Source organism: Anas platyrhynchos, chromosome 3 (genome assembly GCF_047663525.1).
Source record: "Anas platyrhynchos isolate ZD024472 breed Pekin duck chromosome 3, IASCAAS_PekinDuck_T2T, whole genome shotgun sequence".
NCBI lineage: Eukaryota > Metazoa > Chordata > Aves > Anseriformes > Anatidae > Anas > Anas platyrhynchos.
This window is the reverse complement of record NC_092589.1, coordinates 62955783-62980448: the sequence shown is the minus strand read 5'-3', so window position 1 is coordinate 62980448 and position 24666 is coordinate 62955783. Positions and strand designations below refer to the sequence as shown.

The following is a 24666-nucleotide window of genomic DNA, read 5'->3' as shown; positions in this document are numbered from 1 at the left end:
AACTGATCTTTGTAGGACAGTTTTAGGCTCCCTGACTGGAAAGTGAATTCCATTTCTCTTTGTGCACAAAGGGCTTAAAACCCCTTTACTGTATGCATAATTGTATATTTGTGCGTTGTCCTTGCATGCAAGATTGTTGAGAGAGTGCGGCTAGGGGAACAAGAAGGGTGCAATTCCTCAGACTCAGTAAAGCGTTGTCCTTTCTGTTTGCTCTTTGAAGGAGACAGTAAGTCAGCTATGCCATTTAGGGAAGAGCCATTCTTCGTGAAGATCTGCAGTGTGGGTTGTGATGGATTTCTCCCATATTACTTCAGTGGTGGTGTGGTTCTCCAAACTGCTCCAGCACGGGTCCCCCACAGCTGGGTGGCAGCTCCCCCCAGACCCCCTGCTCCTGCGGGGGCTCCTCTCCACGGGCTGCAGCTCCGGCCCAGGGCCTGCTCCTGCGGGGGCTCTCCATGGGCCGCAGCCTCCTCCAGGCCACATCCACCTGCTCCACCGGGGGCTCCTCCACCCACGGGGGGGCTGCAGCGTGGAGATCTGCTCCATGTGGGACCCATGGGCTGCAGGGGGACAGCCTGCTCCACCAGGGGCCTCTCCATGGGCCACAGGGAAACTGCTGCTGTGGTACCTGGAGCACCTCCTGCTGCATGGACCTGGGGGTCTGCAGGGCTGGTTCCCAGTCCTCTCTCCCAGCTGCTGTTGCACAGCAGTTTTTTCCCTTTCTTAAATCTGCTCTCGCAGAGGTGCAGACATTGCTTATTGGCTCGGCTCTGGCCAGCGGCAGGTCCCTTTTGGAGCCATCTGAAACTGGCCCTTATCTAGCATAAGGCAGCTGCTGAATTCTTCTCGCAGAGGCCACCCCTGCAGACCCCCACTACCAAAACCTTGCCATGTAAATTCAGTACACATAGTCAGTGATTTTCTGTAGGAAGCTTGAAGGAACTCTGTATTGGAGAAGGACACCATGTTTCCTTAGATGCCATAGGTAAAGAGTGTATGTAAATGATTTTGAAATGCTGCTTGTTATTAATACAATGACATTCTCATGCTACAACGACAGTTTAATTGTCATTGTCATTAATTGTCATAAATGTCAAAGACATTTAATATTATAAATCTTATATTTTATATAAATTGGGGGTAAGGAAAAAATCTGAATGTGTTACATTTTTATTTTAATAAACGTATTTTAAAGCTTAAGTAATAGAAAAAAATCTAATGTGAGTCTTTAAAATGTACTTAGTGTAGCAAATTCTGTGGTAGAGTATTGGAATTGCACATCTTTAATGGTGATGGTAAATTGCACTGGAGCAGAAGAAATAAAGGAGCAATATGAACAGCATGAAAGCTGACAGAAAAACTTGCTTTTTTCAGACTGATTTAAGTGATAACTTGATTAAGTGATAACTTGAAATCAGCAACAAAGGAAAGTTCTAATGAACCTTGTTTCTCTCACAGGTAATCAAAGCCTTACAGCTAGCAGATCAAACACTAGGAATGCTAATGGAGGGACTTAAACAGAGAAACCTGCACAATTGTGTAAATCTCATTGTTTTAGCTGATCATGGTAATGTATATAATTTTGTTTTTCAATGTAAACTTCACTGAGTCATTGTTTTCTTTCTCTTCTAATATGTGTGCTTACTAGTTTTAATCAATTTTATAAATCACTTTATGGTATCTTGGAATGTAACTGTTTCTGTATTGTTCTCTAGGGATGGACAAGACCTACTGCAGCCAATTAGAATACATGACTGATTACTTCGAACAGGTTAATTTCTACATATATGCTGGGCCTGCAGCTCGCATTCGAGCAAACAAGGTTCCTCAGGACTATTATACTTGTAAGTGTGGACCAATCCTGGGATTGCACAAGCACTATATCAGGAAATAAATAAACAAACAAAACTTTCTGTATCAGGGAAAAGAAGGGAGAGAGGTAAACCATGGAAGTGCTCTATTCAGGGAGTTTAGAGAATTCATAAAGTATTCTAAAAGGCATAATTATAGCAGATTTTAATTAAAAGCTGGAATCCTGTTGTACTTTCTTTTATCTATTCTAATTGTATTTATATTTATAGACACAGCATTTATACAACCTGAAGCAGACTTTCCTTGGCTTAAGTAACAGACTAAGTCAGACAGGAACAGAGTAACAAAGTATACTAAGGAGTTCAGAGGAACAAATAATGATGTTTATTATGTGTTTTATTTTCTGTATAATTGTTGACTTATTTTTTCTAATGGTCTTACTCTTTCTGAAAGAATTTTCCTTCTGTAAAGTGCTCTGATTTGTATTTTAGAAAGCTAATGTCAAAAGACTGAAGTTACTCTTCTAAAACATAGAAGGTGAAATTGCTAGAACAGACTGGATTCTCTGTGACTGCTGCTGGAACTGGAATACTAGACAAGCGGTCCAGGTCCAATTCAATGTAAAGAACATTCTATTTCAAACTGAGGTCTGTAGGGAGAAAAAAATTTGGTTTTCATGATTTATCAGCTTTAGGTGTAGGCAGTCTTTTCAACATAGCTTATCAACATAGCTTTTCAACAGTCTTTCTTGATGTACCCAAAGTACCAGGTATTGTCACAGGCTACCATGTATGCAGGCAGTTATTCTTGCAAACATAGCATTCCTATCCATGGAAGGTTATGTTACCATGATCTTCACAAGCTAACAAAGAAATTCAATTTTACAGGGAAAAAGTGTGTTGAAATTTTTTTAGCAAGGCTTTGGACCTTCAACTATTTTAATGTATGCTGATTGATCTTTTCTTTTTAACAGTTGACTCAGAAGGAATTGTTAAAAACCTCACAGTGAGTAAATATTTTAATATTTTTTCCTCGTAGTTCCTCTTAATAGGAATGTGACCAAAAAACATAGTTTGTAAAAAACTGAGATTATAGTGCCAGTTTAAATAGCGTATTGTAGTGTACCACAGGAGGTAGTTCTAGAAGTTGTTCAAAAATAGTACACAAATGAGTGCTGTGCTGTATTTCTGTTCAAAGCAAAGAAGTTTTCTGAGCTTCACTTTGAAATGGAAGAAATAGGTGACTTCAGATGGAGAAAGTAAGGTATATCTTCATTATAGAACAGAATACAACACAGTGGTGCTTTAAATAATAGACATCCTGTTAGCTCTGTATCACAAGGGCTGCACCCAGGCCAGGTTAAAGCAAATTTTCCATGCAACAGATTTTGACATTGTGGAGTACATTGCCACAGGGTTTTGTAGAGGCTTACTATATAAATAAGAAGGGAAGATTTTAGATGACTTTAAGAAGGACAGGCCTGTAAGGGCTGTTAAACATGATGCACAAGTAAGCCTAGAGGAAGCTGAACAGGTACAAGAAAGAATATTAATTTAATACTTGGCTTGTTTGTATATGCTTTCTTTATACTTCAGTATCTGGTTCTGGCTACTGTTGGAAACAGAGTTCTGGGCAAGATGGACCTTTGGCATGAGGAAGTATGGCTTTTTCAGGAACTTTTATGGCATATGACTTGAGTACTTGCAGGACTTTTAGGTATGCTGCACTACCACTGGTCTCCATAGTGATAGTTTTGCCATACTTTGTGGGTGTAGCACTTGAGAGCAGGTCCAAGCTTGCTTGTGTCTCCTGTGTAGGCCGTTGCTCCTTCTAGGTGCACTCTGTGGCAGCTGAGTGCTGAAGGATGCAAACAAATGAGTGCAGGATGGAGTGCAAAACATAGGAAGACCAAGACAGTTTCTTTTACTGAAAGGTGATGAGGTGGAACACTGCATATTTTTCTTTATAGTCTTAAGATAGATAATTCACTGTTGTTTTTGTTTGTGTGTTTGTTTGTTCTCTTGTTTATTTTAATCAAATTATAAATTAACTTGTTATATATGTGGTGTGCAAACTAGCATCCTTGCAGGAAGCTTGATTTTTGTATTTCTTTAAATTTATAATTCATGGTGAATTAAAGATATAAACTGCTCACTCTCTCTGTATTGCCATAATTTTCCTTTATTTCCTTCAATGAATTTGTGGACAGATGTTCTGATACTTCTAGAGCTGAGTATTTACTCAGCTTGGAAAAGTGCTAGGCTATCTCAGCAGAGTGTATTTCCAATAAACCACCACTGGAGGTCTTCCTGTAACCTCTTGAATCACTCATCTGTGCCATACAACACGTAGCTTTTGCCAGCCACTCGAAGTTCAGAGAGCGGTGAAATTCCTGTTTAAATTCTTATTGATTCTGAATTACCTAAGAACATGTCCTTTGTTCCAGCATCCAAAGCAGACGTGGGAGTAGAATATCAGGGGATGGGAATAGAGGAAGGAGCTTTTTCAGTGTTACATCTTCTACCCCATTGTATGATGTGGAGCCTGTCATACCAAAGAGCATTAGGGTGAAGGCAATAGCAGTTTCTGCATGTTCTCTACCCTACTTGAAACTGCTACTGGTAATAGTTACAAGGTGAGATGCAACATCTCTGTATTGTAGGAATAATCTGGATTGAGGAGACTTCCTTTCCCCCATCTATTCATAGATAGTTACATCCCATGTTTTGTCTCTTTCAAGTTGTTAGAAGAAGGGTTTGGGGCAGAGAAGGAAATTGTGGATTGTATGTTAATTAGGTCGATTTCTTCTATTTTTTTCCCTTTATTAGAGTATCTTCTGCAGAATGATCTCCTCTCCTGAGCTAGCAAACCCACTGAATCCTTATTTGTTTTTCACTGTGCTTCTTAGATGACTATCAAGGAACATTTTACTCTCATTTCATACATGAATGGCATTCTGTGCATAGTGTAGAATTCTAGGGCTCAAAGGTGAAGATGTCAGATCAGACTCCAAATATGCTATAGCTTGTGTGCTGCCTGTGTGATAAAACAGGCCCTCTTCTCTGGCTTAATCTGCTTTCTAGCAGCAATTCCCTCAACATTTTAGCTGTTCTGTGTTGTCCCAGATTTCTGAATGGGATCAACACCTCTGAAACATTGCTGTGGTGGTTTCTGGCTGGTGGAGTGACTCCTGATAACCATATGCAGTTAAATTATTGCAGCATATTGTATGGTTTTCATTAGTGTCTTGATGGCAAACTCCTTCATGGTATGCCTATTAATATAGCAGTTAAAATAGTAAATGTGGATGTCAGAGCTAAGGTCTGTAGCTAATAGCTGAGCACTAGACATCTACATGTTCAATCTTGCAACTAAAACTCTAGACAGTACATGTTATGTATATTTGTTTTTCTGTGTTGCTTATTGAATGGTAAAGTAATAGAAGGTGACAGAAAATCATGAACTACCTAGGAACTTTCTCTTGTAGTTTGTGAACTTACATATGAGATGCCAGTGACACTAGTACGAATGTACAGGGTAAACATTACTACTAAATGTCTTTCAGCCTTAGCAGTGCTTTTACCATAGTATTGGTAAGGTTACTATAATTCCATTGCCTCTTGGGCTGAAAATGAGATAGGCAGGGTTATTGGAGAAGCTCTCTCCAAACTGTTTGTGATAATACTCAATGATGGATTTATTTTTGATACTGCACAAATCTGACTGGGCCCTTTCTTGTTGTGCAGTGCAAAAGATCCCCTCAGCACTTCAAGCCTTATCTGACACCTAACCTGCCAAAACGGTTCCATTATGCTAACAACATTCGTATTGACAAAGTTCATCTTCTGGTGGATCGACAGTGGCTGGCTGTAAGGTACCATCATGTTTGTGACCGTTTTCCTTTTCATTTCATTCATTGATGCCTCCTTTCTTGTTTTGTAAGACTTGCAGTGTTACATTTATTTTTTTTTTCAAGTGTAAAAATGAATAATGTAAGCTAAGAATGCATTTTAGTATGACTGAAATCTTCACAGTCTAGTCAAAGAAGTCTAGTACTCCAGAAAAAAATTTTACAGAAAAAAAACAACAGCAGCAGCAACAACAAAAAAGCTATTAAAAAAAAAAGTCTCAAAAATAATGCAGTTAAAAGTGTTACGCAAACCCTTCCTAGTATCTAGACCTTTTGCTGGTGTTAAGGTCATCCTCTCACTGTTCTTCTGGGCCCTTATGACTTCAGTCTGCTGTCCAGAAATTGGCATTATTATCCTTCCTCAATAGGAATATGATGCTGATGTTTCTTTTTCTTCACTCTGTGATCTTACTGAGGTCATTTTTATATGTATGCTAACACACTTCTATAACTTTGTCGTTCTTCACTGGTCTCCAAGTCAACACTACATCTCATTCTACTGTTTATAATGTACTTTACATGTGTTAAATACTTGTTCCTGTTCTCTTTTTTACTTCTAAATATGGCTATATTAGTTTCCGGATCTACATGTCTTTGATAACTCACCAAAACACTGGTGAGTTGTTTGTAGCCTTGGGGTCTCCAGAGGCCAGCTTGGGCAAGTCTGTAGTCATCTCATGTCTGTAGTCTTCTGTGCTATGCTCTGCCCCTTTTCTGTGCTATGCCCCTTTTCAAGGTCCTCTGCTACTGTACAAGGTCAGTTTTTCTCCACACTACATCATTACCTCAGAACTGTAAATATTTCATTCTACCCAGAATAACTAGTTTTTACTGCTGTCTATATAAAAAACTATGTAAAATTCAGGACAATGTTGGTGGTGTAAGTAGCAATACTGTATTTCTGAGATACAGGGCTACAACAGCAGAACTATGATCTGACTTGGAATTTCAAGGCTATTCAAATACTAGAAAACGCCTGATCAGTACATAACTTTATTGTTTATTTTGGTGCAACCAAATAATTGTCCTGAACCTAAAAAGAAATACACAGTGAAAAATATCACATTCATTTTTTCTTTTTAGCTGTGCTTGAGTGTTCTTGTGCCTTTGAAAACAGGGTACATAGGTCTTACAAGTATGTGTTGAATAAATAAAAGATGACTATGTCCTTATCTTTCCAGGTATCTCAGCAACAGTTAAGTTAATACAAGCATTAGTCACCATAAGTCAGAGTATTTTAGCATGTTAATAATTCTATAACCCCTTCCCACATGAACATCTCTCCTTCAAGATCACCCTTTTAAGATATATGATGAGATTGCACTCTCTTGTAAGGCAAAATCCCTTGCAGTCTTATTTGTGTTGTTCCACAGAAGATAACAGATAAATTTTCCTACTATGACTTTTATATTAAGTTGCTGATACCAAGGAATATAACTGAAGAATTCTTCCTAAGCAGATTACACTGTTGTGAAAGTTCTTGCTGAGTAAAGGCCTCAGTCAAAAACAGGCATTTATTCAATTTATTTTGAAAACATTGATTCACTGTACACTCCATAGTTGTCTAGAATATGTTTTGTTTCTGTCCATAGCAACCTGTGGTATAAGATGGAGAGTTCTTCATAAACATGAACACAGGATGAGCAAAAAGCAGTACAATATTATTTCAGAGTCAGTTCTGAGGATATTGTTCAGAGTGCAGTGATTTAGGATGACTCTTACTATCTGCCTCTATTTGTGACGTTTTAATTCACAGTCTGTGATGGTTTCTTCTCAGGGACAACAGTTACACGTTTTGTGACGTAGGTAACCATGGCTATGACAATGAATTTAAAAGTATGGAGGTAAGATGATTTCTATTCAAGTCTTGTGTCTTCTCATGAAGAAAATCAGAATGTGGTAGATGAACCAGGAGAATATATAGTAGTTTTAGCATTGTGATTTTTCTTACCTGTCATCCAGACATACAAACTGTGAACATGTATAGGGTTCACATATTGGTATTGCCTTTCATCAGTGTGTACAAGTCCAGCTTCTTTGGGATCCTGTAGTAAAACTTGTCATGGCTCACCTTAACTCCATGGAACCAGTAAATCAAGCATACTGTGTTCAGATGTGGAACACTAAGTTCTTTCCTTTTCTACTGAAGCAATGACTGAAAAATCTCCATAAACTCAGGGAATCCAATTGAACATCTGAAGGCCTGTGTGCTCAAATAAGCTAAATCTCATTTTCTCTGCTTGTCTTACAAGCCTTAGGCATGTCATCAGGGCAAAAAGATGATTAATATAGCCTGTATATTAATATAGCCTATTTTGAAATTTTGTCTCTTTCATGTCCTGTAACAGGTCTATTTAGAAGTCTTGAGCTTTTGAGCTCAAGAAGATATGTATTATCCATGTACTTTCTGTGAGGTGAAGCTTTAAGTAAGGTCAAGCATACCTCTACTAGTCCCATATCCTGTGCCTAATAATGAGATTCTTCCAGGTCTTCACAACTGTATTAAAACCACATGTCAATATACTGATCAGAATTGCACTCAGTGTTTGTGTTGGAAAAAAAAATAAATTCTGTTTGATGTAGAGACATTAATCATAGATAATCTTATGCTGCTGGCACAACGACTGATTAAAAATATTTCTTTATAAAGTAGTAATATGTCTTAATATTGTCTTCAAAAATATATTAAAAATTCCTTTTCTATTGTGAGAACATAAGAATATTATTTTAGAACAGACTGTTGTCCTGTTTAGTCATGTTTCCTGCCATCTCATGGCAGAGAGCTCAGAAGGCTTATGAAGCAATAGAAACTGATGTGGGACTGTAGGTAGTATCAGGGTTCCATTAAAATGCTTACAGATCCCAGCAAGGGATGTCCAGTACTAAATTGTACTGTTGGTGTTACTGACTTAGGTCTCAGCAAAGTTTGAGATGGGTCTCCCCAGTTCCCTAATGCTGGCTGTTGCCACAGCAATCAGCTCCTAACTATCCAAAGATTTTTGAGAATGCAAAAAAAATACAAAACCAAACTTTATATTTCTGGCTCAATATTAGCATTTAAATAGGATCTGTGAGTGCCAAAACTCTGTGTTTATTGAAGTTGTTACCAACTTTTGCAATGAAAATATAAAAATGTGTGAATTTGAAACACAACGAGCAATAATTTTCATAAGTATGTGTCAAAATATTAAAAAAAGATAAAATATTTTTTCTTAAAATTATATATAATGGGCAAAATTTTTCTTTTTTATCAGAGTAATCCTGTATTGTAATTTATGACTGTGATAAGACTATTTTGGTCCAGTGTCCCCATTTGCATGAAATACAAGTGAATTGTTTTTTTAATTTGGGTTCCTTTAAATAGATTTTTTTTTTCCAATCTAGGCTATATTCCTAGGATATGGCCCAAGTTTTAAAGAAAAAACAGAAGTGGATGCTTTTGAAAACATCGAGGTTTACAACCTTATGTGTGGTGAGTAGAAACAATCTAGTACTTAAGGTGATAAACCAGCAGTGCTTTCAAATACCAGTGTTGTGTGAGAAAAAGAAGAGTAACAAAAATTTTGGTGAATTCATTCAAAAGCTAGTTTTTTTCTCATACAATATGGAAGCCATGCTGTTTCACTTACTATATGGTGCTGAAAGATTAACTGCCAGAAATTATTCTGCTTTGGAGGTTGTTATTGACTGCAAAAGAAGTCCACTAAAGAACCATGGAGAAGTGCTCCTGCCATGTGAGCCTGCTGTCGAAGTGGTGTCTGTAGAATCATTTGGGGATCATAGAATCATGGAATCATAGAATATCCCAAGTTGGAAGGGACCCATAAGGATCATGAAGTCCAACTCCTGATAAGATAAGAACCTTTTAGAGAGTTACAACTCTTGCTCATAGCTTCGGATGAACCATAGCAGCCATGACAGTAAGCAATTAGGAAGTATGTTCTTCAGAAAATATGGATTAAAATGCAATAAACTAGTATGCTTACTAGAGTGAGTCCAGAGGAGGGCTACTAAGATGATTAGGGGTCTGGAGCAGCTGTTGTATGAGGATGGACTGAGAGCTGGGCCTGTTGAGCCTGGAAAAGAGAAGACTGAGGGGAGATCTCATCAATGTGTATAAATATCTGAAGGGAGGTTCTCAAGAGGATGGAACCAGACTCTTTTCAGTTGTGCCCAGAGATGAGAGGCAGCGGGAAGCACAGGAAGTTCTATCTGAGTATGAGGGGACATTTCTTTACTGTGAGGCTGACAGAGCACTGGCACGGGTTGCCCAGAGAGGCTGTGGAGTCTCCTTCTCTGGAGATATTCAAAACCCGCCTGGATGCCATCCTGTGCAATGTGTTCTAGGTGATTCTGTTGGCAGGAGGGTTGGACTAGATGATCTTCAGAGGTCCCTTCCAACCTCAACAGTTCTGTGATTTTGTGACTTGCAAACAAGTTTGTACTCTGCATAAAATCATTTAATCTCAGGAATGTTATGGCAATGTATAAAACTGCATGAACAGTACTCAAGTACATAGATTACCAAATCTTGATGTAGTGGAAGAAGATATCAATGAACCTTTGAAAATGGAAAATTGCAAGATAGTGATAGTTAACTTAATGGTTTAAATAATTGAATAAGCTGTTTGTTCTACATTTAGAAAAAAATGCACAGAAAATGCATATTGGTGGAGAGTCTATTTAAAATGATATTCTAGTCTTAAAATAGCTTTAAAAATCATTTAAAATTTCAAAATTTCCAACAGATCTGCTACATATTACACCAGCACCAAACAACGGAACACATGGCAGCTTAAACCACCTGTTAAAAAAACCTTTTTACAATCCTTCACATGCAAAAGAGGAGTCATCTCCTTTATCATGTCCGGTTTCCAGTCTGGTTCCTGCAGATAATTTGGGATGCACATGCAATGTAAGTAGGAACTTTTGGAATCTTTCAATCATCCTTTTCAAGTGTGTTCTTTTTTCTTTGATTTTTCTAAACACTTGATTCATTCTGAAGGATTCTCTGATATTTTACAGATCACAGATCTTTCAGTAGTAAACAAGAGGTTAAATCTCACCACAGATGAAAGTAAGTAAAAAGAAATGAAAGGGACAGCAGTATTTTTAAATCTATGCCTGTTTTATATTTTAAGTTACTGGTTTCAATGGGAATTTTTGCAACGTTAATTGCAATTTGAAGAGAAGTAGGTGAGCCAAGTCAGAAGCATTTTCTTGTTTTTCTTGTTTCCCTGCATTTCTTTAAAAGATACTAATTGATACTTTTGTAGTGGCATTTATGCACAAGAACTAGATCTGAATCCCATTAAAATCTTGAGAAAAACCACACAGTTTTCAGTGGAAAACCTGAGTACTTCTGAACTATATGGCATATCTTTTTTTTGCTATCTTGCAACCGTATGTTTGTCTTTGATGAAAAATTCTCGTACTACCATGTTTTTCTATAAGGTTTCTGGAAATTTTATGAAACATTTCAATGTTTGCTAGCCTAATAGCTCTCTTTCCACTGGCAAAATGAATTCAAAAGATTTATATTCATAAGAAATTGCAAAGAAATGAGAATTTTCATGTCTGATGTCATATCATGTTGACCCGCTACGTTAAACAAAATGAAAACTATTTTCTACATATCTTTATTCCACTTAGAAGCTAAGAGCTTAAATAAATACATGCTTGTGTTTCTTGTCAGTTCTGTCTCTATTTGTTAATGCTTTAATTTACATTTTGCTTTGTGTTTTTTCTCCGCTGGCTTAAACCTTTGTGTCATCAGAAATGTTATAGAAGAATGAATCAATCATTTTTTCTTAAATTATAGTAAAGAATGTAACCTCATACCATTTGCCATATGGGAGACCCAAAGTTCTTCAGAAGAACAACATTTATTGCCTCCTTCCCCATTATCAGTATGTGAGTGGATACAGCCATGATATCTGGATGCCACTGTGGACTGCATACACTGTGAATAAGCCTGTAAGTTATCAAACATTTGTATCATTCTTAAATGTCTAATACAGTGGACTGAAAATGTTGTGCATTCATTATGAATACTGGTTAAGAACAGGTGGATATTATATGACCGAGGCCTTTATTTCTGAAAAGGAAAAAGTATCTATGACATCTGTCAAATTTTAAGCATCTAAAAATATGTTTAAATAAGTGGGAATGGCCATATGTTAGGGACACAAAAGATATAAAAGAAGTTCATTCTGTTAAGCCAGTTCTTTAAAAGAGATAAAGTGTCAAAGTTGCTCCAACTTGCCTGTCAATTCCTGAGCAAAAAAAGGTCTGTGATTTCCAAAACAGGAACTTTTAAGTTTTTTAATGATTATCATAGTCTTTATCCTACTAACAAACCATTATACAACTCCACAAGACAATTTGTACTAATGCATGTGTTTTGCTTATTTGTTCTCTATTACGTTATATAATTTATGAAATAACCATTACATCTGAATGAAACTCTGAGAGTTCAAGGGTATACAACCCTAGAAAAATCTGAGTTCCTGGGGTCTGTAAACTAGTGGACATTCATGAGCTTAATCCACTGTATAATTTGACCCTTTTTCTATATATTTCTATATATGTGTACATTTTATCTGTACACATATCTACACACATATGGGGAAATTATTTTAAACAAATATATGCTGCTAGAATGTTTGAATTTCAGAAAGTTTTACTCTGTGCTTTATACTAATTTTTCGTAATCTGGGTGGAAGATCATAAATCCAACCCTAGCAAGGCTTAAAATGTAGTGAAAAAAATGTCAATTTCAACAAAGATTATTTTTACTTCATTGTTTTTGATGATCTGCTCTTACAGCCTGGTATGAAAGTGCAATACCATACTGAAAACCAATTAATTGTGGGCAGATTTTTCTTCTGAATTTGTGTAATTACAAAATCCCACCAGAGCTGAGGTCTTTTTAATATTTCAACAACAGCAGCAAAAAGCTCAGAAAATCAAGTTACTTTTCAATCATTTTCTTTTGTTGAAAACCAAATTCTCAGTTGGAAAAGTTCTTGCCCAAAGTAACATCTAAGTCAACACAAATACATATGTGAGAGTTTCTGGTAGTGATTTATGCAACGTTGTGGGAAGCGGTGAATGATTAAGACAGAAGTACTAGAGTGTATAGCTCACAGCAGACTAATGCAATTATGTACGTTTCCTATAGAAAGAATAGGAAAGAATAAATTTTCTCTCTAGTACTCTTGGAAGCACAGTGATGAAAGGTTGTAAGTTTAAGAGTCAGCTCAGTTACTAACATACCTTACACAGAAAGCTGACATCACAATTTTAATTTAATCACAACATGTAACACTTGAGGAAAAGCTTCACAAGTTGTGACAGCAGTGCAAGGACAGAAGGCTACAGCTACTGCCTTTGACTGTGAACTTTGGCTACAATACATGGGAATGGCAGAAGACTGCAATTTCTACGTAATTTTAATGTCTCTTACATTATTTATGTTTCCAATAAAGCCTGTGCAGAGATTTATACGATTTGCAAGATGGGGTATTTTTTGACAGTAGATAGCTATAAAGAAGGGTTTAAATCCTAAAACAAGTGGTACAGGCTGAAGTTCTGCTGGTTTTGTGGGATTTAGAAGTTTTGAAACTGGGCTGGCTGATGAAGCCAGCACACTTGCACACTTGCACTTGATACAGAATCTGGGATATCATGAATAATATATAGTTACAGATTTTAAATAAATGATGTCAGACCTTAGGTTGCTTAGTATTCTCAGTCAAAAATATGTATATATATTGAAGGATTTTTTTTTTTGAGGCTTTATACTTATCTGCCAGGGAAGAAGGCAGATTTTTCTTGCAATAAGATTTTCCTCCACCTGTCCGCAGACAGCTACGGAATGTGGAATATCCTTGCTGTATATAACCATTTGTGAATTCAAATTTTACAGTGGAAGTGCAGTTTTATTTGCCATTCTGAGCTTTCAAGAGGTTTCCTATGTAGAAATCTGGAGCATTTTTTGAGGTTAAAGAAAATTACATGCAAGAATTTTTAAGTTTACTATAAAAATGTATAAAAATGTATAATAATCTAATCTATTTTATGATGAAAACTGCAACGATAGATGTCTAAGTCACTGGGGTTTTTGGAAATACAGCTCAGTGCACTAGAATAATGGAAGTTTTGTTTTGTGTGGTTTGGCATTTTTTCTTCTTGATTACTGAAAAAAGATTCCTGGAAGTGGCTGAAGTTGACATGTCAGACCACAGCAGATGCTCAAGTCTGTCATGTAATGTAAATGTCTCATGCTTCTCAATGTTAATTATGAATTAGTCAAAAGACAAAAACTTGCATCAGAAAAGGTAACGCATAGTGTGGCATGCAATGCTATTTTTTTTACAGTTGTAACTGCATTCTTTACGACTCATTATGTTTTTTTTGAACTCAAAGACAAGGAGCCAAACAGCTAAACCTGTCCTGATTCTGAAATTTTGAGAAGGTGGTTATCAGTGTCAAGACCTCATTTCTTAATAAATCAGCCCTTCCAACAGCTTCTTTGAGAATCTTTCTATTCTTATTGAAAGAATACCTATTTAAAAATAGCTAATTTCTCTCTTTTGAGGAAGAGGAATGAAGAGAGGTAGTAGAGTGAATATATTAGTTTACAGAGCAACAAAAATAAGGCTTGCAATCTTGTGTTTCACTAACTGTTAATCTCATTGTACTAAAAGATGACATAGGTACCCATTCTCATCTCTTGGAAGCTTTTGATATTATTTACCACCTGACTTGTAGATCTTTGAAGAAGCAAGCTGAAATATTTTTGAATGGTTGCTTTTTCAATATTTTGAGAGTTCATATGGTGTTCATTATGAATTCTCATTTCTTCAGTTGAATTTTCTCCGGTGTTGCTCAATGTAAACAGCCATGAGCAATTTATATCTCCTGAATGTATGAGAGTGTTTCAGAAAATACAGGATGTATGATGTAGTACATACATGAGACAACTCTAAACCACTGTCTTCCTGCCTTGGCACCTGTATTACAGCTCATATTATATAGATAGCTTCAAGTAGAAGCTATCAGACGTCATATATTAGCCTAGACATCAGGAAGAGGTTCTTCAGTGAGAGGGTGGTTGCACACTGGAACAGGCTCCCCAGTGAAGTAGTCACTGCACCAAGCCTGTCTGAATTTAAAAAGCGATTGGACTGCATACTTACATGTAGTAACATAGTCTAATCTTTTGGATAGACCTGTGTGGTGCCAGGAGTTGGACTTGATGATCCTTATGGGTCCCTTCCAACTCGGGATATTTTGTGATTCTATGATTCCACGTAACATAAGATAATAAGGGAAGAGTTGGGGGATATTCTCATGGCTTCAGGCTGGAGAAAACACGAATGATCTTGAAAACCCAGCATCATGATACATGTCTAAAAGTAGACTCATTGCTGTATTTGGATAACATAGGTCAGGCCCCTACATTTAGTGAGAATTAAAATGAAGTTCTCTTCAGGACAGCCCTTGTCATGTTTACTCTGACCCTTGTTACTTTGATTCATATTTTCATTCAGGGACCATGGAGAAATCGAACCTGTTGTTGAATATCAGAGCTTAATTATTAAGTTAGTTCCTTCTGGGTGAACCTGATCTGTTAACCCAGCCTGACTGATTTCAACACTAGAAAGGACAAATTACAGAATTGAATTGGGTGTCAGTTTTGTATTGGGATTTACATTTGCTTAACAATGACGGTTTATCTTCTCAGATGGCAAAAACGGCCTTTTGTATTTTATATTTCATTGCATGAAGTATATGTATTTTCCATTAATATTTAACCTGACTGTGATATGAACATCTTTAGAATTCACATGAAAGTAAGTAAAGAAATTAAATCAAGAATTGTGAAGAGGCATGAGAAGAACTTACTTTCCACTTTTTTTTTTTTCTTTTTTCCTGCTTGGTTTAAACCAATCAAAATCTACTATGTGCTAAAATTCAATTTAGATGTTTAACTTTTTCATGTAAAGATGTAAAAATTAAATGTGTTGCATTCTTACCAAAATGAAAATAAATAACACGTAAATAAGTATGAAAAAAGAAAGTGTAGTTAAATACAGAAACACACATTCTCATGTTTTATTTAATGCTATTGTATAATATAAGGCTGTAGAAACAATTACACTAATCAGAATCACTTTTGGCCAGGTATTAGCTAGTGTGTAATGCAAACATTACTCAGCTGAATTTAGTGAAGCTAGCCAGTAAAATGTGCTGAATTTTCCCTGAATTTATTTAACTTTAACTCTTCAGAGGCACAGACTGTTATTATTGAGATAATATTCTCAGATGTTAAGGTGTAGTGTTATTGCCACCTTTATATATAAACTGGTTTGCAGGAGGATGTGAAATCATGTTTGTGTTTCCATAAGTTTGTAAAAGGGAAGAATGAGACAAAGTTGTCACCTGTTTTTGCCTAAGGTATAACTTTATTTTTCCTAATACAGTTTTAATCCTTATCCTGCATAAGGATTTCACTGAATTACCTGCAAAAAGAAGTAGAGGAAAAATACTTGCACAGAGTGCATCAGTGTCCATTACTTGCATTGGCCTGATTCATTATGAAAACAGGAGAAAATTCAGTGAAGACCATTCTAGAAAGTTAAAAACATACAGAGCATTATGTTAGCCACAGCTGTGGGTGTAATACGTTTTTTTTCCCTTTTCACAGGAAAGCACATCTTCTCTTCCTCCCACTGGTTCAGACTGTCTGCGGGCTGATGTTAGAATCCCTGTTGCTCATAGCCAAAATTGTTCCGACTACCCAGAAGGACTGAACTTGACATATGGTTTCCTCTACCCTCCCAGTGAGCATGATTCTTTTTATAGCTGGAGCATAGAAAGTCTTAATCAGCTGGATGTGGGTTTATGTTTAAACATATACCCAAACACCAAAACAAACTTCTTTGGATCAGCATGTTGGGCAGAAAAAGGTTTCCAGTGTTTGTAGACTGACCGAAAACTGGACAACTGCTACTTGTATCTAAATATTTTCAGCTTAGAACATTTACGTTTTTCTTTAGAAAATGGAGTAACTTGACTGTGATGAAAACTGATCGGAAAGATGTAAAAGGATTTGAGTGAAGAGCTCCCCCTATTCCTCTGTATGAATATTCCTTTTCTATTGACCAATTTGATAACGACTGTATTGAACAGGTTGTAGAAACAAATTTGGAGATACTAGTTTTGGAGGAGGATCATACACTGATGCTCAAATATCAGCTTCAGTTGCAAATGGATAGGAATCAGATAGGCACAGAGCCTTTTTAATCATACCGCAAAGGTACAACACAATTTAATATATTTTGGAAGATACTTTATTTCTGGGGAGCTTGCTTCATAGAGAGATGAAATCAAAAGAAAACACATCTAATGAAAGTGGAATAACCTGGAAATTACAACAGGTGATAAATACAGTGACTTTATGCTCTAATCGTTCCTTTCCAGTCTACTCTGTGAGCGAATAAATTAGAATAATTCATATTACATGTGAAAAACAAAACAAAAGAAAAGAAAAATCCTGTCATTGGTATTTGATGTAATTATGACAGAAACTTTCTATCTAGCCCATATAGTTCAGACATAACTGTGTCTTTGTATATGGCTTCATGTGTTGTGTTCTGACTTCTGTGGAGTAGCAGAAAATTTAAATGTTAAGAAATGTAAAGTGATTTAATTACATGTACCTGAAATTTATAGTGACATGTGTATCAAATAGGTCTTTGTATGGCATTTCACTAATATATACTTTATTCTTTTATATAGACTTCAGTTCATCCACTCTTGAACAGTATGATGCCCTACTCACCAGCAATATTGTTCCCATGTATGAAGCTTTCAGAGGTAGGATGCAAGATTTTGACTATTGTAGATTTGATATAGCTATGACAAGGGCTTAAGTCATGGCCTTCAGTATATCCAGATCTCATGCAAATATACTTAAATCTTTTTAAAAATAGATATGTGAAATTTTACAATACACTTACATGAACTATTTTTTTTTTAATGTGTGTAGTCCTCTGCTTAGGTGTATGTAACATTAAATGCTAGCTATGGAACTTGTAGAACAACATCCCGATGGGGAAAGGCTTGAGATGAAGGAAAATGGCACATTTTCTTTTCTTTTGCAAGGTCTCAAGGGAAGACAGGACAAAGTTTGTTAACAGTGCTCTGATACCTGATGTTTCATCAAAAAGAACTTCAAAACAGATAATGTAGAATATTTCTTTCAGGCAGATATTTCTATCACATGAGTACAGTAAGCTACATTAACCCTTTCCAACTAACTTGACTTGCATTTGTTTATAATCATTGATTAGAATTTATACAAATGCCTATTGTCCTGTTTTGCTTTTAGGTTTATACTCATTCTCATAGACAAAGAATAGAAAGAGAAATTACTGAAGTAAATGATCTGGGCTGAGGCTGGGGCAATCCCAAGCACAAATACAGACTGGGCAGAGAATGGATTGAGAGCAGCCCTGAGGAGAAGGACGAGGAGGAGGTGGTGGATGAAAAGCTTGACATGAGCTGTCAATGTGCGCTTGCAGCCCAGAAAGCTAACTGCATCAAAAGCAGTGTGGTCAGCAGGTCAAGGGAGGTGATTCTGCCTCTCTGCTCTGCTCTTGTGAGACCCCACCTGGAGCACTGTATTCAGCTCTGGGGCCCCCAGCACAAGAACATGGAAGTATTAGAATGAATCTTCCTTCCTTGGAAGTATTCAGGGCCAGGTTGTATGGGTCTTTGAGCAACCTGGTCTAGTGGAAGGTATCCCTGCCTATGGCAGGAGGGTTGAAACTTTGCCTTTGATGAGATGGCCTTTGAGGTCCCTTCCAATCATTCTATGATTCTATGATGTAACTACTTTTCTAATACATTCAGACATCATTTATTCGTTCACTCATCATATAAAAAATAGAGATCTGGAAAACCTAAGTTGCCTTATTCTTCCAAGTAAATCAAAGACATTATGGAAAATCCAGTGTTCCAAGGAAAACTACAAGAGACTACAAGAAACTACAAGAAAAACTTACAAGAAGTTACTATAGGCCATAAACAAGAATAAAAGAATAAATCTATAGAGGGTACCTCCCAGCCCTCCGAACCCATGTTTTCTTTTTTTCCCCCCTTGATAACTGCAAATATTCAAATAGTCTTACTAGATTGTAACCTACAAATTATATTTGCCCAAATAACATTTGTGAAATAAGACATTGCCTAGTGATATTTGACATGAGTTTTGTAGAGTTAGGCTAACTCTCAGGTGGTAAATATTCCTTTCTCAAAGCCATTATCTTGGATTCTACTAATTGGCACAGTTTTGGGTGCTAGCCCAAGGCCAGAAATAAATGGCCTTTCAGCTTTATAATTATCCATTTGAAGACAAAGGTACAATGAATTATATCCAGTAGTGCAATGGAGCTTGCAAGAGGTATAATAGCATTTACCATTACCCTTTGAATGGTGAATGACAATCTGTACTTTCTGATGAAATCCAAATTGTGTGTCAGGAGTTGATTTTACAGGCAGTTTAGTTTGGATTTTTTTTTCTTATGTATCTGTAACAAAAACAAACAAACAAAAAAGACAAGGTATTCTTTTTCTTTAGTGCAGAAACAACCCCAATTTAAAGTTAAATCTGCTTGTATTTTTTATTTTTTTATTTTTTTTAATTGCAGACATATGGGACTATTTCCATAATGTGCTTCTTCAGAAGTATGCCAGAGAAAGGAATGGAGTAAATGTTATCAGTGGACCAGTATTTGATTACAATTATGATGGCCATTTTGACACTCCTGATGAAATTACACAGTAAGTACACAGAAAAGCCAAAGGTCAAGCTCTGGACTATTTCCCACTGTCCCCAAATAAGCCTTTTTTTCAGAAAGAATGAAAAAACAAGTGTCAAGGAGAACTGAGTCTTCCCCTTCTAATGATACATCCACTGTTACTCATACAATGGCAATTTCTCTTGTAAACAGGTACAATACTGTAAAAATTGAAGTTCCAGTAAAGAGAAAAAGGCTTTGCAGTTACATGTGTAACTATGTACATATGCACAGATACTGACCAGTAATTTACTTCCTAAGTTTATGCTTAGACTTTTTGTCCTCTGTAGTGGAAATACTGGAAGAATATATGACATCTTACTATATGGAGGATGTGCTTGAGTGCAGTTTTCTTGCTTTTATGTTTGTGCCCACTCAGCTATTTGTTGTTTCTCCCTGTTTTCTCAAACTTTGTTTTAGCAAAGATCAGTTTTGCATGTTCAATGCATTCATGTAGCCGGGTATGTAACGTGTAACATTCCTGAGAGGTACTTTTGGCTTTCATAAAACGGAATTCCATAAAAGAGAAACATAAAAGATAAAGACCAAGTATTACTAGGGAGTAGTGAAAGTAGAAGGGAAAAGACCAAAAACCAAACCAAACAAACAGACAAAATAACCCAAAGCAGAATATGCAAACAACTTGGGTTGTTCCAAATATAGGGAAAATACCTTTTAACAGTAAGGACACTTACGTAGTAGAAAAATGCTTGGAAATCTGCACTGCTGAATCTGTCTTTGGAGATGTTTTATTCAAGGCTAGACTTAATACCACATCTGTCAAAAATGGTTTGAGAATGGGAAAATCAACCCTGCCACGAAGTAGGAGGGTGGAAGGGAGGAGAGACTGGAACTTCCTTCCAAGCAGAATGCCTTAATGCGCAGTCAACCACATAATTTTGTCTACAGTTTTGAACAAGCATGTTCCATTCAGCATGTTATTCTGTCATAGTAAGCAGAACAATGGTTTCACTCATGGTGTTTGGTTAAATTTTGAAGAAATACAGCAAATTTGGGAAGCTCCTCATAAGTTTATACACAGAAGTGGCCATGCTAACGGAGTAACTAATAAATACAGGAAAAGACATTTTGAATTAGGTATCCTAAACTGGTGGCATATAACCACAATTCGTCATTCTGGCATTTCTTGTTGACAAGAATCAGATACTGATTTTCTTTTCTCTCTTCTTTTGCTCATTTACATGTGGTTGAAATTCTTAATGTAATGAAGGGCACATATGATGCTCTATCATGCCCCATTCAGATGTAAAGGTCTCTGAGTTTGACAAAGCAGTGTTGAGCACATAAGCAATTCTGTAATTTTCAGTAGGACTGCTTGTAGCAAAAGGACTAGTCCATGCATGTTTGGCTATTCAAGAAACAGATATTGAGACTATGAATCCCCCAAGCTTTTTATTTCAATCATAAGAAAAGTAGAAGTCATATAACAGTGAAAGATCTGTACTGAGATGAATTCTATAAAATACTAGTGGTATCAATGGTTATTACAGTTGATATCCAGATAAATCCCTTAACTGATGTTTGTTTTATAGGCATGTAAACAACACACAAATCCCTATCCCAACCCATTACTTTGTGGTTCTGACTAGCTGCAAGAACATATCCTATACTCCCCTGAACTGTACAGGCTCTTTGGATGTTCTGTCTTTTATCATTCCTCATCAACCTGACAACACTGAAAGCTGTGCTGTAAGTATAGTTTTATGTTTCTATGTGCAAATAACCTTTGTGAACTGATTCCCAGTGTGATACAGTTATCTGGAGAATCATTAGATGTCTAAGATATTTAGACTAGTATTTAGGTAAATTCATTCCCAGTAGCTGAGCATGAGTTGAGAGATAATGAAGACTAGGAGAGCAAGAAGCTCCAGGAAAAGCAGCAGGTACCAAACCAGCTGATTGGAAGCAAGTGAAAAGAATAAATGAGGGTTTGATAAGAGGACTTGGAAATAGTGTCACCTGACAGGTTAGTGAAAAGGGCTGAGAAAAGCAGAACAAACAAGTTTGATGAAATATCTGTATGGAAGTCGGCAAGATAAACTTACTCCAGAGGTATCAAAGGTTTGTTACTCTCTTCAGTGGAATTCCTTCAGTCCTTTGTTCCGTGTTTGTCAGAAATTAGACAGCAGGCATTTAGATTGATCATTCTGCAGTTGAAATTCACAGTTAACAATCAGAAATACATACTTTAGTTAAAGAAGACATACATGTACATATATGCTTTCCACTAAGAATGCAACTCTCACATTTTGTAGCAAACAATAAAAATAAATTAGTGGAGTATAACTTGTATTGATAAACCAATGATTGGAATATATCTATTCCATAAGCCCTGAGAGGCAGAAGGTTCCTTAGCTCGGTGTCTCTATTAGTCTTCCCACAAAAAAGTATAGCTGTACAGACTTGAACTAGCTTTCGAAGCAATGTAATAGTGTTTATTTAATTAGTGATTTTGAACTCATAACTCCAGACGGGTACAAGCTTATTGCTTAGAAAGCACTTGGGTATCTCCACTTCTTTGTTGTTGTCATCTCAGAGTTGACTGAATGCACAAAATAAATAATATTTATGAATTAACCTTTATACTTTAGCAATCTGTTGTTCTAAAGTTTAGCAAAAAAACCTCAATATTGTTGCACTCCGTAATTTTCATTGTGTTCTGTGGTAACATAAATTCAGTGAACTATTGTGTCAGAAGAATATATTGGTAACAGAAAAGCACATTATCATCTGTTTGCATAAAAACTTTGCAGGTAAATAATTCAGATTATTTGATTGTGCTTATATTGCATCGATTAGAGCTTGTATTTCCATTTTTTCCTTGTCTATCTAGCAATTATTATTACTCTCCAACAATCAAGGCTAAGCTGCTGTAAAAACTTTGTTCAGGTTCTCATATACCTGTTTTTTGGCTAGCCTGAGTACTGTAGTTATTTTGTACAGTAACTAAACTATCCTGACTTGGTTGTTTAAAATAAGACTCACATGTACTTTGTAGTTAAAAGCCATATTTGCCATTTCAGCATGATTTTGCTTCTTTGTTACTCTGGAAGTGGTGAGAGGGGACATCCCTTTGCCTCTGTGTAAGTGAGATCTGTAAAAGCAAGGCTGCAAAGATGTCTAGGAAAACGTGAAAAAAGTTTTACAAACTGAAGGCCTTTAATGCCATAAAAGGCACTTTCTTGTGTGGTGGCTGTGTTAGACAATGACCAGTGTTTGAACATTGTTCTTGTTTCTTTTGGCAGGAAAATAGGTTGCCTTCTGAATGGGTTGAAGAAAGAGTTCAGGCTCATTCGGCACGTGTTCGTGATGTGGAGCTGCTAACTGGGCTTGACTTTTACCAGGAAAGACAGGAATCCGTCTCTGAGATCTTACAGCTAAAGACATATTTACCAACATTTGAGACTGAAATTAACTGACTTTGTGTTTAAAAAGTGGTATTTGGAAGAAAGAAAATCAAAGTGATTTCCTTGCTAAATAATGCAGGAAAAATTACTACAACTCCTCATTAAGAAAATACACAATACACAACTACTTTTGTTTTCAGATTCGTGTTCTTCAGTCAAGTGTTTTGTATGAACTAAATAAAAATTATCTTAATGTACTTAAATTGTCATTGCTAAGCCAATTTTCTAAATTGAGAATATTTTAATGCAAATGGTTTGGGGAAAAACAAACAAACAAACAAAACCTGTAAAAGGAACATGTTTCGTAGTAGAGAACCCAGAACTGTAAGCTGTATAGAAACTTTCTACAATGGAGCTGGAAAGTGAAACATTTTGAAAGGACTGTGTGTGCTTTTCCCCTTGTGTTTATCAGTGAGGTTAAGGTTATCTAATACTAGTATGCCCTGGAATGTCCTGAATTCCTCTTTCTTATCCAATTCACACGGAAACTCCTATGTACTTAAAAAAAAAAAAAAAATCAGACTCACATAGAATCTGTATATAGTGGACTTGTCTGCTATGACCATCCATTGTCTTTTCCACTTGAGTTAATTCATTATACTAGTAACAACTGAAGTGAAATTAGAGTCAATGAGTAATCTGTATTCCGTACAGTTCAGAAACCTTAATGTATTCTGAACAAGAAGAGGTGAAAGAAACACTCTGGACAGAAGGATTTTGTCAGGATATTTACCTGTATTTGCAATGATTCATGAATCTGGCAACTCCAAAATATTTGTGTTTATTTTTAAATAGTTAAACCTGAGATTAGAGGATGAAATTAGTGGTAACATGCAAAAAAATGGTCAGTGTTACTTTCCGTAGTGACTTTATACACAAAAAATCTCTCAAACTGCACTGTACAAAAATTACTGCTGTGAGCAGGTCAGCAGGACAAGGCAGCGGAAATTCCCCAATTCTGCTATTACAGAAATGCTATGTGTTAATTGAGTGTTGAGCTGATTTTCTCCAATAAAAGTGCTATTAAATACAGGTATGAATAACAGCAGACAATTGACCATTTGGCTTGTTTGTAGGCACAGTGGGGAGTTTTGAAGAAACATGTTAGAGTGTTTCAATTTTTAACTAATTGTAGACTGAAGAAGATATGTCTCTTTAAAAGGAAGTCTTAAAAACTTGTAGAAAAAAATTACTTTTCCACATCTTAAGTGAGCTGTTTATTCACGTATACTCCAAGCATAGTTTAGCAATATTTATCATACATCAAGATGTGGGACCAAGGTATCACACATGGCAGGTACTAGATTTAAACAGCTGCAAAATTAATTCACTGTCCTTCTTCACAAACTTATCTGGAATTCCTCTTTATTCAAATGTCTACCAACCCTCTCCTCCTTCCCTAAACCCACCCCACCCCACCCTGCTGATATACGTTGCCCCTTCTGTATGAACACCCCTGCCTCTCAGGCTGACAAAAAAATGTATTTCTCATTAAGTATTGTGTAGCATCTAACACAAGAGGATCTTGATCACATATACGGATTTTAAACAAACTTTTGTGTGAACGGAGACTGAAATTGCAGTTATTCTAAAAAAGCAAATTTGAAAGTGTTTTTGCCAGGGTTGGTTTGCCATTGCTTCTGGC

At 36.4% G+C, this 24666-nt stretch overlaps 1 protein-coding gene across 1 annotated transcript in view; it reads left to right on the top strand.

Annotated features, from left to right (window-relative positions):
* LOC101800542 (ectonucleotide pyrophosphatase/phosphodiesterase family member 3) overlaps positions 1 to 23218 on the top strand; it is a 42692-nt gene extending 19474 nt beyond the window's left edge. The window contains exons 12-25 of the mRNA XM_005009574.6: positions 1459 to 1567; positions 1716 to 1844; positions 2786 to 2817; positions 5559 to 5686; positions 7500 to 7566; positions 9107 to 9194; positions 10471 to 10637; positions 10748 to 10799; positions 11544 to 11698; positions 16437 to 16572; positions 17531 to 17608; positions 19444 to 19576; positions 21147 to 21303; positions 22860 to 23218. Of these exons, the coding sequence (XP_005009631.3) occupies positions 1459 to 1567; positions 1716 to 1844; positions 2786 to 2817; positions 5559 to 5686; positions 7500 to 7566; positions 9107 to 9194; positions 10471 to 10637; positions 10748 to 10799; positions 11544 to 11698; positions 16437 to 16572; positions 17531 to 17608; positions 19444 to 19576; positions 21147 to 21303; positions 22860 to 23033 (1605 nt within the window). The 3' untranslated portion in view covers positions 23034 to 23218. The remainder of the gene's footprint in view (positions 1 to 1458; positions 1568 to 1715; positions 1845 to 2785; positions 2818 to 5558; positions 5687 to 7499; positions 7567 to 9106; positions 9195 to 10470; positions 10638 to 10747; positions 10800 to 11543; positions 11699 to 16436; positions 16573 to 17530; positions 17609 to 19443; positions 19577 to 21146; positions 21304 to 22859) is intronic.
* The last annotated feature ends 1448 nt before the right edge of the window (positions 23219 to 24666 follow it).